Source organism: Neomonachus schauinslandi, chromosome 11 (genome assembly GCF_002201575.2).
Source record: "Neomonachus schauinslandi chromosome 11, ASM220157v2, whole genome shotgun sequence".
NCBI classification, from domain to species: domain Eukaryota; kingdom Metazoa; phylum Chordata; class Mammalia; order Carnivora; family Phocidae; genus Neomonachus; species Neomonachus schauinslandi.
In genome coordinates, this window is record NC_058413.1 from 3,289,929 (window position 1) to 3,307,052 (window position 17,124).

Sequence of the window (17,124 nt, forward strand, 5' to 3'; positions counted from 1 at the left end):
CGGCGGGGGGCGGGGCCGCATCCGGGTCCCGGCGAGGCCCCGCCCCAGGCCCTCCGGGTGGGCGGCTGGCCGCGGGCCCCTCCGGCCGGAGCCGCCTCCACCGCCCACGTGGCACGGGCTGCGCCCTCCGGTGGCGCAGGCGCGAGCTCCGCCAGTGTGCGGGCTGCGGAGCCGACCTGAAAATGAAGTCAACTCCTTACGGAGTTAAGTGCGGGGGGACGCCCGCTCGGCCTGTGCTCAAGGGCAGATGCTCCCAGGGGTGCTCTAGGATTCCTAGAACTGCCCCGGGTGAGAAAGGGAAAATGAGCTAGGCAAGGTGGACTCGCAAGAGGTGACTGTAATGGTCAGTCAGCTAGGGTACTAGCATCTTCATCATCCACCCATCCGACCATCTGTCCACCCACGCTCCATTCTTCCACCCACCCATCCACGCATCATCCATCCATCCATCCATCTGCCCAACCTTCATCCATCACCCACATCTTCCATCCGTCCACCCATCGGTGCATCATCCATCCGTCTCCATCCATCCATCCGCTCTTCATGCATCTACCCATCCATCAGATATCCCTCATCCATCCATCCACCCATCTATCCATCCAGAGAAGGCCATATATGTATCAAGAATAGATGGTAAGCAAAATAAATATGGACCTTGTTCTCAGGGACCTTCCAGCCTAGAAGGGAAGTCAGGCATAATCACACAGATAATGTAATTAGGAAACAAGATGAATGCTGTAAAGAAGTAAAAAGTGTTGTGAAATTGTACTGGGGAGAATGTGGGACCTTAACTCACCAGAGAAGGATTCTATGGGCAATTAACATTTGCATCAAGATCTGAAGGCCAAGTAGGAGTAAGGAGGTCAGGCGGGAAGAATTCTCCAGGCAGAGAAAACAGCATGTGCAAAGGCCCTGAGGCAGAGGAACTGAAGAAAGTTGGGTAGCAGAAGTAGGGTGATGAAGCAGGGCAGTGGGGGAAGATGGGGCCAGGTCATGTAGAGGTTGGCAGGGCACAGCAAGGACCTTGATCTTTATTCTAAAATAAATGGGAGGTCCTTAGAGGAAGTTAAGCAGAGAAGAGACATCATAAAGTTTGAATTATAATGAGATCTCTCTGGCTGCTGTGTGGGGAATAGATGGGAAGACAGCCAGGTAGGAGCCTAGGACAGCCAGTTCAGGCAAACCTGTGGTAGCAGGTAAGATGGAGAGAAGCAAGTAGATACAAGAGACATTTAGAAAGTTAAATTGTCAGGTCTGAGGATGGATTAGGGGTGGGGAAGGAGATGTCAGGTGTCAAAGGATAATTTAAAAAAATAAAGTGATTTTCATACACATATACCGGTAAAGTGAACGCATGTCAAAGATTTTATGCAACCTAATAATGAACGAAGCAATAAGATGTTGCAGCTTATCGAAGGAGAAGCCAAGGGACTGCTGAAATGAATTTGCAAAAACCAGTCTATCCATAGGGCAATAGTCAACGGTATTTCACTACACTCAGCTAATTTGTGTATCTACAGACGAGAATTATTTGCATTGCTGTCTGTTTCCTTCCGAAGTATGATATAATGCAGGCAAAAACAAAGGCACACAGCCCATGGAATCAAATGATTATCAGAGGCTCTGAGTTCTGTTGAAAGAATATCCAATAACCACTTTTGTCATTCTAAAGTCTGAAAGCTCTCCTTACAAAAGGACGGCCCTAGCCCCTGCATAGATGCTCAGACAAGGAAAACGGAGGGAGGTGAGGAGGGGGAAGACAGAGCACCCAGCTGGAGGGGTCAGTCAGTATCCTGACTTGGTACATTTGAGGCACCATCAAGTTGAGGTGATGTCAGCGAGATGGCTCTTCAGCGGGGGCTTTAAAAGTAAGCAGGAGAAGGATGTAAAAAAAGATGGGAAAGGGGTCCCAGGAACAGGGAGACATTCAAGCAGAGGCACAGAGGTGGGAAAGAACCAGATATACACGGGGAACAGCGAGAGAGAAAGAACTCAAGGGTTTTCCCGTCCATCATTACTACGCACAGTGCAGCGGTGTGTGGGTTGCTCCATGGACTAAAGGGAAAACTCCCTTTTGGTGGTGTCTTCCATAGAGGATTTTACTCCCTGAGGACAAGAATGGGTACTCTGGCACAAAGGTTGTGGAGGTTGAGGACCTGACTACAATCCTCGCTTCCCCACCTACTAGCTGCATGACAGTGGACAGTCACTGTGCGTTTCCATGCCACAGTCTCCCCAGCTGTGCACCTAGCACCTGCATCCTGGAGTTGTACTATGGAGACCGAATGTCATTTTATCGGCCCCAGGCCGGGCATGCAGGGAGTGCCCAATAAGTGTGGGCCCTCAGTTGACAGTAACAGGGGGAGAAAGTTGGTGAGGCAGAGGAGATGGAGATCCGAGAGGCTGGCCAAGCACCCCGCCTCCTGAAGCCACACAGCAGGTGGGCGACTGCGGGGCCTGGGCAATTATCCTGACCACCCTCGTGCACTAGGAAAGTCGTAGATTCTGCGCCTGGGTTTCCCATACATTTCCCGCGCACCTTCCTCTCCTGCAACTTGCGGGAGGATCCTCACCTAGGGCCAGGGAACCGCCCACGACCCAGGCCTCAGCCAATCAGCACACCGCAATGCTCTGGCTCTGATTGGCTCAGGCGTGGGCACGTGCTCCAACCTGGCCCAATGGGACTTCACCTAGGAATCCGGGAGCGCCGCAGAAGTGCCGTTCCTCCGGAAGTGAAAGTCAGACCTGGGCAGCATGGCGCTTGGGAGGCTTCGCGTCTGTACCCTGGCTGGGGTGCGGTCTGGGCTGCGGCCCCGCCGTCCTTCTCCCGCAGCGCTGCGAGCCCGCACGCTCCCGGTCCCCACCGGAGTCCGAGCGGGGGCCGAGGGCCCTCCTTGGGAGGCGCGGGACGCGCGAGCCAGCGCGCACCTGCTGGGGCTGCTGCATAGGCTGGGACCAGGACCCGGAGACTGGCTCTTAGTCTCGGCCACGAGGGAAGTCGAGGCGTGAACCCGCCCGCACCCCTTCTGGCTGCGCTGGAGGACAAACCCTTCTTGCGCCTTCCAGCCTCGTGGCTGCATCACACCATTTGCCTCCGACCGACTGCACGTGACCCCTGTGTCTGTCCCCGAAATCCCACTGCCCCATTCTTTTTTTTAAAAATTTTTTTATTGTTATGTTAATCCCCATACATCATTAGTTTTCGATGTAGTGTTCCATGATTCATGGTTTGTCCATAACACCCAGTGCTCCGTGCAGAACGTGCCCTCCTCAATACCCACCACCAGGCTAACCCATCCTCCCACCCCCCTCCCCTCTAGAACCCTGTTTGTTTTTCAGAGTCCATCGTCTCTCATGGTTCGTCTCTCCCTCCGATTTCTCCCCCTTCATTGTTCCCCTCCTGCTATCTTCTTCTTCTTTTTTTTTTCTTAACATATATTGCATTATTTGTTTCAGAGGTACAGATCTGAGATTCAACAGTCTTGCACAATTCACAGCGCTTACCAGAGCACATACCCTCCCCAGTGTCTATCACCCAGTCACCCCATCCCTCCCACCCCACCCCACACTCCAGCAACCCTCAGTTTGTTTCCTGAGATTAAGAATTCCTCATATCAGTAAGGTCATATGATACATGTCTTTCTCTGTTTGACTTATTTTGCTCAGCATAATACCCTCCAGTTCCATCCACGTCGTTGCAAATGGCAAGATCTCATTCCTTTTGTAAATAAATAAAATCTTTAAAAAAAAAAAAAAGGCACCTGGGTGGCTCAGTCGGTTAAGCGGCTGTCTTCGGCTCGGGTCATGATCCCAGGGTCTTGGGATCGAGCCCCGCATCGGGCTCCCTGCTCAGCGGGGAGCCTGCTTCTCCCTCTCCCTCTGCCTGCCTCTCTGTGTACTTGTTCTCTCTCTCTCTATCTCTGTCAAATAAATAAAATCTTTAAAAAAAAAATAAAAGATCTCATTCCTTTTGATGGCTGCATAATATTCCATTGTATATATATACCACATCTTCTTTATCCATTCATCTGTCGATGGACATCTTACGCTGCCCCACTCTTAAAAGGAGAGGTGGGATTGCATTTAGGGCCCACTGGAATAATCCAGGATAAGCTCTTCCAGTCCTTACCGAATCCCATCTTTGCCGTTTGAGGGAATATCCAGGTGCGAGGGATTACGGCATGGACTTACCTTTTTTTTCCCCTAAAGATTTTGTTTATAAGTGATCTCTATACCCAAGGTGGGGCTTGAACTCACAAACCCGAGATCCGGAGTTGCATGCTCCAGGGACTGAGGGAACCAGGCGCCCTGGATTTACCTTTTTGGAGGCCACCATTCAGCCCACCACAAAGGCCCATGAAAATGTTTTGTTGTTGTTGTTGTTGTTGTTGTTTTAAAGATTTTTATTTATTTATTTGAGAGAGAAATAGCGAGAGCAGGAACACAAGCAGGGGGAGTGGGAGAGGGAGAAGCAGGCTTCCTGCCGAGCAGGGAGCCCGATGCGGGACTCGATCCCAGGACTCTGGGATCATGACCTGAGCCAAAGGCAGACGCCTAACGACTGAGCCACCCAGGCGCCCGAAAATGTTTTATTTTATTTTAAAGAGTTACTTGTTTGTGTACGAGTTAGAGTGGGGGGAGGGGCAAAGGGAGAGAAGCAGACCCCACTGAGCCAGAGCCCTAGCAGGTCTACCATCTCAGGACCCCCAAGATCATGACCTGAGCTGAAATCAAGAGTCAGACACTTAACTGACTGAGCCACCCAGGTGTTCTGAAAATGTTTTAAAATCAGAAGGAAAAAAATTGAACTTTTATGTTGAGGAAAACATACGTAGTTGCTGTATTCATTTTGATACCAATACATTTGTAAAAATATAATTTTCCCCCAGAGGAAGGAGTCTACAATACAAAGTGCATAGGACCCCTGAAAATCAGAGTTCCAACCAGCTCACAAGGAACCCAAATCTGACAGCAAAGTGATTAAAAAGAGTAAAAAGCCAGATAATTGAAGGCTCCAAAAGGTGATTTCTTGTCTGAGTGACTGGGAAGGAGGAGGGTATTGTAGGCTAAGTAGGGAAATTAGAACTGGAGTAGGGACCTGACATTTGGCAACAGCCTGGCTTTATCAGGCACCATTGTGAGATTTAAAAACTATATAGAAGGTGTTTCATTTTTTCCCCTCAAAACAGCTTTGTGAGTTAAAAATTATTTAAGAGCAGGCTTTTAAAAAATATTATTTATTTGAGGTGGGGAAGGGGGAGAGGGAGAGAGAGAATCTCAAGCAGACTCCATGCCCACCTTGAAGCTCAACACAGAGCTTGATCCCACAACCCTGAGATCATGACCTGAGCTGAAATCAAGAGTCGGACACTTAACTGACTGAGCCGCCTAGCCCCACAAGAGCAGTTTTATTGAGATACAATTACATAAAATACACTCACTTAAAATGTATGATTAAATATTTTTTCATTGTTTTTATTTAAATTCCAGTTAACATACAGTGTAATACTAGCTTCAGGTGTATGATACACTTATTCAATAATTCCATACATCACCTGGTGCTCATCACAAAGGTGCACACCTTCATCCCCATCTCCCACCTACCTCCACTCTGGTAACCATCAGTCTGTTCTCTATAGCTAAGAGTCTGTTTCTTTGTCTTTTTTTTACCCCTTTGCTCATTTGTTTTGTTTCTTAAATTCCACATATGAGTGAGAGCATATGATCATTGTCTTTCTCTGACTGACTCATTTCACTTAGCATAATACTTAGTTCCATCCATGTCGCTGCAAATGGCAAGATCTCATTTTTTTAAAAAGATTATTTATTTGAGAGAGAGCGAGCACAAGTCAGGGAAGCAGCAGAGGGAGAGGGAGAAGCAGACACCCTGCTGAGCAGGGAGCCTGACCCCAGGCTCAATCCCAGGCTCCCAGGATCATGGCCTGAGCCGAAGGCAGGCACTTAACCGCCTGACCCACGAGGCACCCCAATCTCATTCTTTTTGATGGTTGCATAATATTTCATTGTACATACATGCTGTCTTAATCCATTCATCAGTCAGTGGACATTTGGGCTCTCTCCATAGTTTGGCGATTGTTGATAATGCTGCTATAAACATTGGGGTGCGTGTGCCCCTTCAAATCTGTATTTTTGTATCTTTTGGTTAAATATACCGTAGTGTGATTGCTGGGTCATAGGATAGTTCTATTTTTAACTTTTTGAGGAACCTCATGGGGAAAATGGGAAGTGTCCAGTAACCATGCTCCTGTGTCCACCCCTCTTTGCAAGGGGACTGTCCTGGTGTCTGGGTCCCAGAAAAGCGCAGAAGGGGTGGCTTACAAACAATAGAAGCTTTACTTCCCAGAGCTCTAGAGGCTGGAAGTCCAAGATCAAGGCGTCTACAGAATTGGTATCGGGAGAGCCGGCTTCCTCGTTCACAGACGGCCACCTTTCGGTGGGTCCTCCCATGACAGAAGGGGCAAGTGAGCTCTCTGGGGTCCCTTTTACAAGAGCAGCGGTGTGAGGTCTCCCCCCCGCCGGACCTGAGCACCTCCCAAAGGTCCCACCACCAAACACCATCACATCGCGCATTAGGTTCAGTATATGAGTTTGGGGGGGACACAAGCGCACCCTCCGCAAGGGCAACCTAGCTGTGCTTCCCATCCAGAGACGGTTGGAGTCTGTCCCTCCAGCCTCTCGCGTCCTGGCCGGGCTCGTGACTTGTTCTCATCAGTATGATGTGGCAGGAGATGACGTGGTGTGAGTTCTGTGGACAACGTCAAGGGGTCTGGCCCTGGGTCCCCCTTTGTTTCTGATCTTGTGCTCCTGGAGCTGGAGGCTGCGCTGCTGGGAAGCAGCACGGTGGGGTGTGAGCGAGCCACGTGAGTGGGGACGCCCCCCCCCCAGCCTGCAGCACGTGGGGGAGTCCGGGAAAGAGCAGCCCAGGGTCCACCCGGGTTGGCGAGCCACCAAGTCAAGAGAAACGATAAATCGTTTTTTTACCATGAAGTTTTGGGGTGGATTTTTACATCGCAGCAGATAAGAAACCACAGCAGATGGTGATCTTTCAGTGGATTATGAAATCAATTTTCTGGGGGCAAAGACAGCATACAAAATAGAAGGCAGCAGAATAGAACATGTAACAGTGCATGTGGGACACAGAATTCCAATCATCTGCTGCCATGTAAGAAAGCACCCCAAAAGTTCACGAGAAAAACCAACCAGCGTACCGTGCTGGGACGTCGGGGATGGCAAGTTTGGACAGGGCACAGGGCAGCGGCTCATTTCTGTTTCCGGTGGAGCCTCGGCCAGGCTGGCTCAGACGCTTGGCCGTATGTCTGAGGCTTTGGTTCTCACTGTTGGGGGAGATTCTCGCTCTTTCTCCCTGGCCTGTCTTCGGGTACCGGGATGTCCAGTGTGGCTCCCTCACTTATGAGCTGGGCACATACAACGGGATGGGAGGAACCTCTGGGGTCTCACCGTCCACGGCCCCTCCATGCGGCTCGCTTGGGCTCCCTTACAGCAGGGTGGTTGGTCTCTGGGTGGTTGGACTTCCTACTTGGGGGCTGGTTTCTGTTAAGGCTTCTGATGGCCTCACTTCAGTGGCCCCTGAGCGTCACCTCTGCACGATCCCGTGGTCAGCCACGCCGGTGAGGCCAGCCCAGGCTTAAGGGGAGGGCTTAGACTCCACCTCCAGACGGGAGTTGTCACAAAGGACCTGTGGTCCCTCATAACGGGGGACACTCTTCACCAAGTCTAACACATCACTGCTTCCAGGACCCATCCTGCCTTCACACGTATCAACCCAGGCGCCCCTTCCCCAATATTATTTTTATTTTATTTTTTTTAAAGATTTTATTTTTATTATTTATTTGACAGAGAGACACAGCGAGAGAGGGAACACAAGCAGGGGGGGAGTGGGAGAGGGAGAAGCAGCTCCCCGCAGAGCAGGGAGCCCGATGTGGGACTCGATCCCGGGACTCCAGGATCATGCCCTGAGCCGAAGGCAGTCGCTCAACCGACTGAGCCACCCAGGCGCCCCCCAGTATTATTTTTTAAAGCAAGTCCCAGGCATTGTATTATTTCATCCATAAATCCCGGCGAATACAGTGGTACCACGTGCCCTTTGTGTTGTAATGCCAGCAATCCACTTGGCTGGCAATAAGTAATGCTAAAATTCTCATTGCCCTTAAAGAGATGCCAGTAGGTAAACCCTAAGACTGATTGATGAGCCAGGAGCCCACACTAAGCACACGTTACGTAGGAGGAAGGCAGGAGGGGAGGAGTGGGAACAAGGACAGCGGCTGCTGCTGTTCTTCTTGAAATGATGAGCCTGCTGTTACTTTGCTCAAAACATTAAAGGGGCGCCTGGGTGGCTCAGTCGTTGGGCGTCTGCCTTTGGCTCAGGTCATGATCCCAGGGTCCTGGGATCGAGACCCGCATCGGGCTCCCTGCTCAGCGGGGAGCCTGCTTCTCCCTCTCCCTCTGCCTGCTGCTCCCCCTGCTTGTGCTCTCTCTCAAATTAATAAGTAAAATCTTAAAAAAAAAAAAATTAAAAAAGAGGGGCACCTGGCTGGCTCCATCAGTGGAGCATGCGACTCGTCCATCTTGGGGGTCGTGAATTCAAGCCCCACGTTGGGTGTAGAGATTGCTTAAAATCTTAAAAAAATAAAAATTAAAAATTAAAAAGAAAATCGGGTGATGGAGAACTGACGACTCAAATCTCTTCAGCCCTATAGGTTGTGTAATGTCACAATTCCTCGGTGACACTGCTTTTGTTTAATTAAAAAAATTTCAAATTAATTTACATTACTTTTATCTTAATTAAACATTATAAAAATTGCTTTTGTTTAATTTTAGGAGAGCATTCTGGGCCGTGGAGCGGAAGCCAGGAAGCCCCGGCTGGTGGCTGCCCCTCATCGCGAGCAGAGAACCGTGTTCTGTTGGCTTCCTCGGAAGAGGGCCAGTGAGACCCGTTTAAAGTATTCAAGATGAGCCCCACCTCGGCCCGGCCTCGGGACAGCGGCCACGTGGAGGCAGTCCGGGTGCCCTCGCACAGCTCCATCTGCATGGTGCGCCCCGAAACCCGTCCGGGGGGCCCCCACGTGCCTGCATGTGTGAGCAGCGGCTCTACGGGACGCAGGCCTCCCGCAGCCCGGCACAGCCGGCATCCGGGCGGGCCCTGGGCGCCCAGGCGGGCGCTGCTTCCTCCCACCAGCGGGCGGGACCGTTAGCTGGGGCGTCAGGTTCTCCCCTGCACGTCCAAGTGGCTGCCCAGAGCAGGTCCTCCACAATAACCTCCAGGTGGTTACTGAAATTGCTTTTTTTAAAAAATTTATTTAGTTATTTATTTTTTAAAAGATTTTATTTATTTATTTGACAGAGAGAGACACAGTGAGAGAGGAGCACAGGCAGGGGGAGTGGGAGAGGGAGAGGCAGGCTTCCCGCCGAGCGGGGAGCCCGATGCGGGGCTCGATCCCAGAACGCTGGGATCATGACCTGAGCCGAAGGCAGGCGCTTAACGACTGAGCCACCCAGGCGCCCCGAAATTGCTTTTAAATAGAGCAGAGACACCCTCCCCACTTCACCACCACCAATTTGTGGCGGGGCTGTGCTCGGCACGCTCGAGTTCAAAGATCAACCACGAGTAAACCCGTCTGCACGCAGAGGTCCCTTGATTATCTTACAGTCCTCCGCTCTCTCCCCGGCCAGTCTCTGAGCCACTCCCTCCCCGAATCTCCGCTCACCCTGCCCTTTGTGTGACCAGTCCTGTTCCGTGCGAGGGTGGGGCCCGTCCTCCCCACCCTGATGTCACCAGAAGAAATGTCTGGGGTGAGGCAGGCTGACCAGCGGCCCCCCGGCAGATACCTCTCTGTCCAGACCTCGGGAACCTGTGAACGGGGCTTCATTTGGAAAAGGGGACTTTGTAGATGCAAATACGCAAGGGAGCTTGAGACCGTCCTGGATTCCCCGGGCGGGCCCCTGACAAGTGCTCTTACGGGGGGCAGAAGGTGAGCGAGGCCAGGAGGACGGCGTGGAGACGGTAGCCACAGGAGCTGGAGAACCCGTCCACGTACACAGGACGGAGGCAGCACACAGCCAGGAGCAAAACCCAAGCCCACAGTTACCTTCAGAACCCCCGACGCGAGACGTGAACGAGGAGCTTAGGAGCAGCAGTGGGAGGAGTCCTTCGTGGGAGCGCGTGGGGCGGCAGGAGGACGGGGAGCCGGGGACATCTGTGTGGGAGGCGCAGACCCGAGCCCGGCAGCCCGCGCCTTCTCGGAGCAGCAGAACCTCCCAGATGTCTGCTTGCTGCTCTCTTTCTCAACTGACGTTTGTCTTTCAGGCATAAATGGAATCACCAAATCTTTTAAATAAAACACCTGCGCCTTAATGAATCTGTGACGAGTTGGGTTTCTAGAAATGCCCAAGGCTTGCCTGGCTGTGGTCGGGGACAATGGAATGTGCGGTTTAAAAAGCAAGGGGGCTCTGCACTGTTCCAGATCTCACACTTAACGTTAAGAAGTAGGAAATGCAGAAAATAAGGCTTCCCCTGAGCTCGGTAAGCTCAGCCGCACAGGTTCGACACAGGAAGACGCGAGAGAACCCAGCTGTGCGCTGGCGGAGACGGAGATGGGACGGGCCGGGCCGGGCCGGAGACGGGCCGGACTCACCCACAGAAGGAAAACACGCTCGTCCAGAGCGGGAGCGGTCAGCCCTGGTGGCGCAGGCAGAGCGGGACGGTGAACACCAAGCCACGGTCTTTGCAGGGCCCGCCCCACGGGCCACAGTGGGTGGTGTCAGCCACTGGGCTCAGCGCCCACCCCCCCGGAGACCCCCAAAGGGGGTCCTGGAGTTGGCTAGCCCTCCGAGCTCTTGCGTGAGAGCTGGGGCGGCGGCCATGCGTGAGCCGCCCCCCAGGGAATCCACTTCCAGCCCTGCAGGCGGGTGGGCCCCGCCCGAGCCGGCGCACCTGCCCCCTCCCCTCTGCCCGCTGCAGGAGGCGCCCCCCACCCCGGTTCCCAGGGGCCGAGAGAAGTGGAGGGACGCAGCCCTGGGCACCTCTCGTGAGGGCATGAGGAGAGCAGCAGGAGAGTAAAGCCCACACGGAGGACGGCCCGGGGACGAGCAACAGTGCTGAACACACGCACAGGCCCACGCACACGCTGCCCCCACCTCCTCTGGGCCCTGGAGGGGCCGGTGAGACTGTGAGATGGAGTCGCTGCGCCTCCGGAACCGAGGGCACAGACACCCGGTCCTCCTGTGGCTGGCACCGCATCCTGCACCTCGGGGCTGTTTGGGTCTCCGAGCTGCTCTGCACGCTAGATGCCCGGGGCCCGCACGGGGGAGCACGGAGTTGGCGAAGAAGGGCAGCTGGTTCTCAGTATCCTTTATTGGCAGTGGAAAATGCTTCAGGACTGTATTGAAAGACAGCAATAAATAATACTGTGATAAAAACAGTTCAAAAGTAGACTGTACATACTTTGTTACATAATCAGGAAGTTCACAAAAGATTAATAGAAAAACAGGACGGTAACAGTGAATTGTACAAGTAAATTAAAAGCAGAAACCAAATGTAAAGACATGCCGTTTCTATCTGTCTCAGCTGCATAATAAATAATGCACCATGATCTGAACACATTTCTTGCTGGCTTTTTAATATGCCAAGTAGAAAGTAAGAGTTACATTTGCTACTTATACAATCCAAAACGGCTATCTCATCAAAATCTAAAAATGTACGACTAGGTCCATTCTTTAAACATGTTTACAAACAAATGTAAAAAGATGATTTACATAAGAACAGTAAGGCCTTTGTTAGAGTTGCACGACATTATTTCCAGGGGGGAGGGGGGCGGGGGGGGGGCGCAGTGCTTCCTGATTGGTCCTCTAAGAGTTCTCGCCAGCGAGCTCCGCACCAGGAGGACGCCCAGGCCCCCCCGCCCAGGGCCCCCCCAGGCTCTCAGGGTCCTCAGCTCGCGGCTTCAGCCAGTCGCTAAACACGAGCTGCCCGAGCCCACCGGGACGAGCCTATGAAGAGTTCACCAGTCCTAGGAGATTTTCATAGTCTTTCCAGTCCAAATTTTCAGAAGCTGATATTTAACACCAGATATTTTTAATCTGTTCACGCTATAGAATAAAGCATTTCTTGCTAGAAAAAGTATAGTTAAGGTCAGTCATTAAAATACAACAGTTGCTTGAAATGAAGTCTGCTTATTTCAAAATGATTGTTGTAGAGCTAGGTTTTGTTTGATAACACACGCTGTGTCATGATTTTACAAGTACGGTAAAATCCTTCTCTCTGTCAGGGTTTATTAATAACAAATTAAGTAATGATAATTACAATGCACAATTTACAAAAGCCCTATATTTGTTCATAGGATTTATACATACAAGCATTACAGTACATTCATTTGAAAGACTAAATTAGATATAAGAACACGAATTGATTTGAAAGGATATTTATAGCCTGGATATACATGAAAAAGTAAGTAACTATATAAATGAAGTCATAAGTTTACATAAATATAAGAAACATTAAGTTCTAAAATATTTTCTCTATAGTATTCATGAATTTTTCGCTAATTAAAAACTCTGTAATAAAATATCTCAGGGTCCATATAACAAGTATTAACAGATTAAAGATTCCGTTGCATTTTAAAATGTAGTCTTTGTGGGATTCGAAGTGGTGCATAATCATCTGTAGAAGTAGTGCGGGTAAACTGGAAAACAAAAACAAAAGAATCAGTCTTAAGCCACCTGAACAGTGACTTCCCGGCCCGGGCAGGCCCCAGCACACCTCCCCTCCCGCCCTGTGCTTTAGCCCCTCTGAGAAGCCAGAGAAAGCATCAAGCATTTTGCTTATCAATGACTGACTTCATTTTGGCCTTTGATTGATTTCATTTTGGCCTATGTCCAAAAGTAACCAATTTTTAAAAAGGATGGAAAAAACAAGTATTCTTTTTTTTTTTTTTTTTAAGATTTTATTTTTAAGTAATCTCTATAGCCAACGTGGGGCTGGAACTCAGGAGCCCGAGATCAGAGCTGCCTGTTCCACTGACCGAGCCCGCAGGGAGCCCCCAGCAGTCACATATTCTGGCTGAGACAGGAAAACACTGAGAGCAAACAGAGCTCCCCAGGGCCCTCGGGGCAGGGAGAAGAGGGCCAGGCTCGCAGGCCTGCACCCGAAATCTCAATCCACAAACTCAGCCCCTCTTGTGCTAATGCACTTGGTTTTTGTTTTGGGTTTTTTTTTAGATCAACCCCTTAGGGCGCCTGGGTGGCACACTCGGTGGAGCGTCTGACTCCTGGTTTTGGCTTGGGTCGTGATCTCAGGGTCGTGGGATCGAGCTCAGCATCGGGCTCCAGGCTCAGCACAGAGTCAGCTTGAGAGTCCCGCTCTCTGCCCTCCCCCACCCCTCACGCGTGCTTGTGCATGTGCTCTCGCTCTCCCGCAAGTAAGTATCTTGGAAGAAACCCCAATCTCCCAACTGAGAGGCTATCAGTGTCACACTGTGGTTACGGTCTCATGAAACTTAATATTTTGGGGCCTGATTCATTCAAGACCGCGTCTGTAAAAGCAGGCTGGCCAGCAGCAGTGGCCCGGGCGTCCCACCAGGTGCACAAAGACGCAGAGGCCGTGACCCGCTGGGGACAGTCAGCTAAGAGCCAGGTGACACTCTCTTGCGCTCTCCTGCCTTCCCCCGCCCCCACAAGACAGTAGCAGATGTGGGAGCCAGCATCTTTGTGTTTAAGGAATGGAAAGAATGGAAATACATTTCTTCCCTTAGGAATCAGTGACACACTAGCCTCTCCAGGTTAAGCGTGAGCATCCAGAACACCAAAGTCCCCTCCACGGGCAACGAGGGCTTGTGCGCGTGCGTCCAGCCAGCTTCCTGAGCTCGCGGGGCCGGCTCTCCTGGCTACTCACCTACAGGGGGCGTCAGCAGGAGTAAGTCCTGACTGTGGCCGAATCCAGCCTCTGCGGTCCTGACACGCCACCTGCTCCGACGACCACGACGGGAGGTGTGCAAACACAGCATGCAGTTAGTCTCAGCGCCGCGTGGCCGCTCGAGCGCACACACGCACATTCACGCCCACAGCAGCACCCACGGAGGGGCTCCCGGGGGCTCCCGCGCGGGAACGGAGGCGCCCAAGGAGGGGAACTGAGTCACTGAGTGGGCTTGTCCCCACCCCCCGAGCAGCCCGGGGTCTGTGGGGCAGCAGGTGACGGGAAGGCAATTCTGCCACACACATCTGCACTGGCAACAACCATGAACACGGTGACTGTTTCTCCGGAAAGCCTCCAGACTTACAGACTTTTCTGGACTTTTCTGGAGCCCAGCAGCAATGTGAGCGTTACCAGCCCGCTAAAGGGAGTCGGGTGCCTGTCCCGCTGCCCACCCCCCTCCCCCGTCTGTCTGAGAAGGACGGCCTTACCCTCCGGGCAGCGGGTGCGGGACGACGACCGAGCCACGGAAGCCCAGGCCCAGCCTCCCTTCCAGCCGCCAACAGCGCACACCACAGATGCTTTTGTTCTATCAAGAAACCACCCGGGGGGCTCACTGGGTTTTTCCAGCCCTGTAGCAGCTGTGGGCTGCTCCCAACTACAAGCCCTGTCTCCCCACAGGCTGCCGGTACCCTGCCCCGGGGCCAGAGAGCACTTGGAGAGAGCGGGAGGCCCGTGGCTGCCCCCAGCCGCCAGAACACCCGCTGGGCCGGGTTTCCGCCTCTGCCTCCGTTAGCAATGGGGGTAAGATCTCACCTTCCACGGGCTACGCTCCCTACGCCTTTTTCCACGGTTATGTTTCATTTACCTGAACTGTAATCCAAATGCCGCTGTTAACATTTACAATAAGGAAAAGGCGACTTGTGAAATGAAGCTGAGGAGACCAGGACCGCAGGCCGATTGCCCAAGAAGTCGAAGACTTAAGTTACAACTAGAATCCATAGAAATTACCTACAGGCTTCTTGAAGGAAAACGCTATTCTTTTCCAAAAAGTTGGGTTTTTCCTTCATTAAGCATAATATTGAAGTCTGGCGAAGAGATGCAGTTTTTTAAATAAAAACACTGCCCGATAAGCTGCCCTCACTCAAAGCTCAGCAAGGCTTTATAGAAATTACTTTTCTCTGGTTTGTACGTGGGCAGCGAGAGCAGAACTCACAACCGAGGTTCAGGCAGAGCTCAGGCAAGAAAATGGTAAAAACCACACCGGACAACTTCCCTACAGCCCGTCTACCCATGTCCACCGAGAGTGAGCGTGCGGCCGCCCGTCACAGGCCTACGACGCAGGGCTCCCGCGGCCAACACACAACAGCACTCGGGACGCGCCGGACACTTGCCAACAGCTTCCTGCAAAGGACTCGCCGCCACAAGCCATCAGTGAGGAAGACACTCATGCGAAAACCACTCTACAGATGGGGACACTGAGGCACAGTGCTCAAGGTCATGCGCCTCCTGCACGGCAGAGCCAGATTCCAGCCCAGGCAGTGTGGCCCTCCATCCTGTCACTGAGTGGGACACGGTCAGAGCGGAGAGGTCCCTCCGCAGACCTTGACCAACACTTCACTAGCGGTGGTCTCAAAGCAGAGGGACCGTCCAGGGATAACTGCACCCTGATCTGACACAATGACCCTACAACTGGCGCCCTCGACAAGACCAGCCCTGCCCTGTGAGCACATCCGGGCTCCCCTTCTTCCTTTTCCCCGTCCTCTTACTACGTAATGACACGGACAAGAGAGTGCAAGGACGAAGGTGGGAACTGTGCCGATTACCACGGACTCAGTCACTCCTCCAGCGCGGAGAGAAGTCCTAGGGGTAAAGGACGTGGTCTGAAAGCCCCTGTGCTGCTCTCCGAGGGCAGAGCCCCTGAGGGCCACACGAACACATCTCTGCAAGTGTGGACGTCGGTCCAACGCTCTGAGGACACACACGCTGCTTAGCTTTATTAGTTGGAAGAATATGCTAATGTTCAACCAGATAACTTAAAATATCTGTATCATTGTTAAACTTTTCTACACAGATGTTAGGATTAATTTTACAGCATGTAAACCTGGGCATGCAACAGCACCCACACGCTTGTTACGTATTAAAGAGGTCATCGTGACCCTTATTAACGTTCCAGCCAAAAAGCTGCTCGTGCTGCCGACAGGTGGCCGGGAGAGCACAGTGCATCACGTACCGTCCAGCTGCATCTTCTTTGGCTGCATAGAGGGGGAGGACAGAGAGGAAGTGACCCGGAAGTTTGCGGGGAGAGTCTCTGCTGACCCAGCAGCTAAGCCACGAACGTCCTTTGGTCTAAACTTTTTCCTCCAAGAAGGTGCCCTCCTAAAGCTTTTATCATCGTCCTGGTAAATTAAAGAACAGAAAACAAGACTGATTTTAAAATACAGGACAAAATACACAGTAAAGTTACCAACCCTTTAAAATGTCCTTGTCCCTGCATTTTTGTTCACATGTATCTAACCCCATTCTTTTTTTTTTTTTTCTTAAAGATTTTATTTATTTGAGAGAGAGAGAATGAGAGAGAGAGAACACATGAGAGGGGATAGGGTCAGAAGACGAAGCAGACTCCCTGCCGAGCAGGGAGCCCGATGCGGGACTCGATCCAGGGACTCCAGGATCATGACCTGAGCCGAAGGCAGTCGCTTAACCAACTGAGCCACCCAGGCGCCCTATCTAATCCCATTCTTTTTTGATTTTTTTAATTTATCTGACAGAGAAAAAGAGAGAGCGCACAAGCAGGGGGAGCGGCAGGTAGAGGGAGAGGGAGAAGCAGACTCCCCCACTGAACAGAGAGCCTGACTCGGGGCTCAATCCCAGGACCCCAGGATCATGACCTAAGCCGAAGGCAGACGCTTCACCAACTGAGCCCCCCAGGTGCCCCTCTGACCCCATTCTTGATAACCATCAGACTCCCTGCCCACACTGGGAACTTCTCAGAGTAAAAGGAGACAGGGCCACCCTCATGCTGGGACCCCAGCTGGGCACAAATCAGGACAATCCTGGGCCACCTGGGTGTGCTCTGCCACCATGTGTCGCTTCCTATCCTGCAGAAATCACCTTCTTGCTATGTAAGATACTGCATTTTTGTCTTCAAAACAGTCTTCAGGCTGGGACAGGCCAGC

At 51.9% G+C, this 17,124-nt stretch overlaps 1 protein-coding gene across 2 annotated transcripts in view; it reads right to left on the reverse strand.

Annotated features, from left to right (window-relative positions):
- Window positions 1-11,374: 11,374 nt before the first annotated feature.
- PPFIA1 (PTPRF interacting protein alpha 1) overlaps window positions 11,375-17,124 on the reverse strand; it is a 91,505-nt gene continuing 85,755 nt past the window's right edge. For both annotated transcript variants that reach the window (XM_021685600.1, XM_044919746.1), the window contains 3 exons: window positions 16,179-16,344; window positions 13,928-13,998; window positions 11,375-12,719 (listed from right to left, as the gene is read on the reverse strand). In XM_021685600.1, coding sequence (XP_021541275.1) covers window positions 13,940-13,998; window positions 16,179-16,344 — 225 coding nt within the window. In that variant the 3' untranslated portion in view covers window positions 11,375-12,719; window positions 13,928-13,939. The remainder of the gene's footprint in view (window positions 12,720-13,927; window positions 13,999-16,178; window positions 16,345-17,124) is intronic.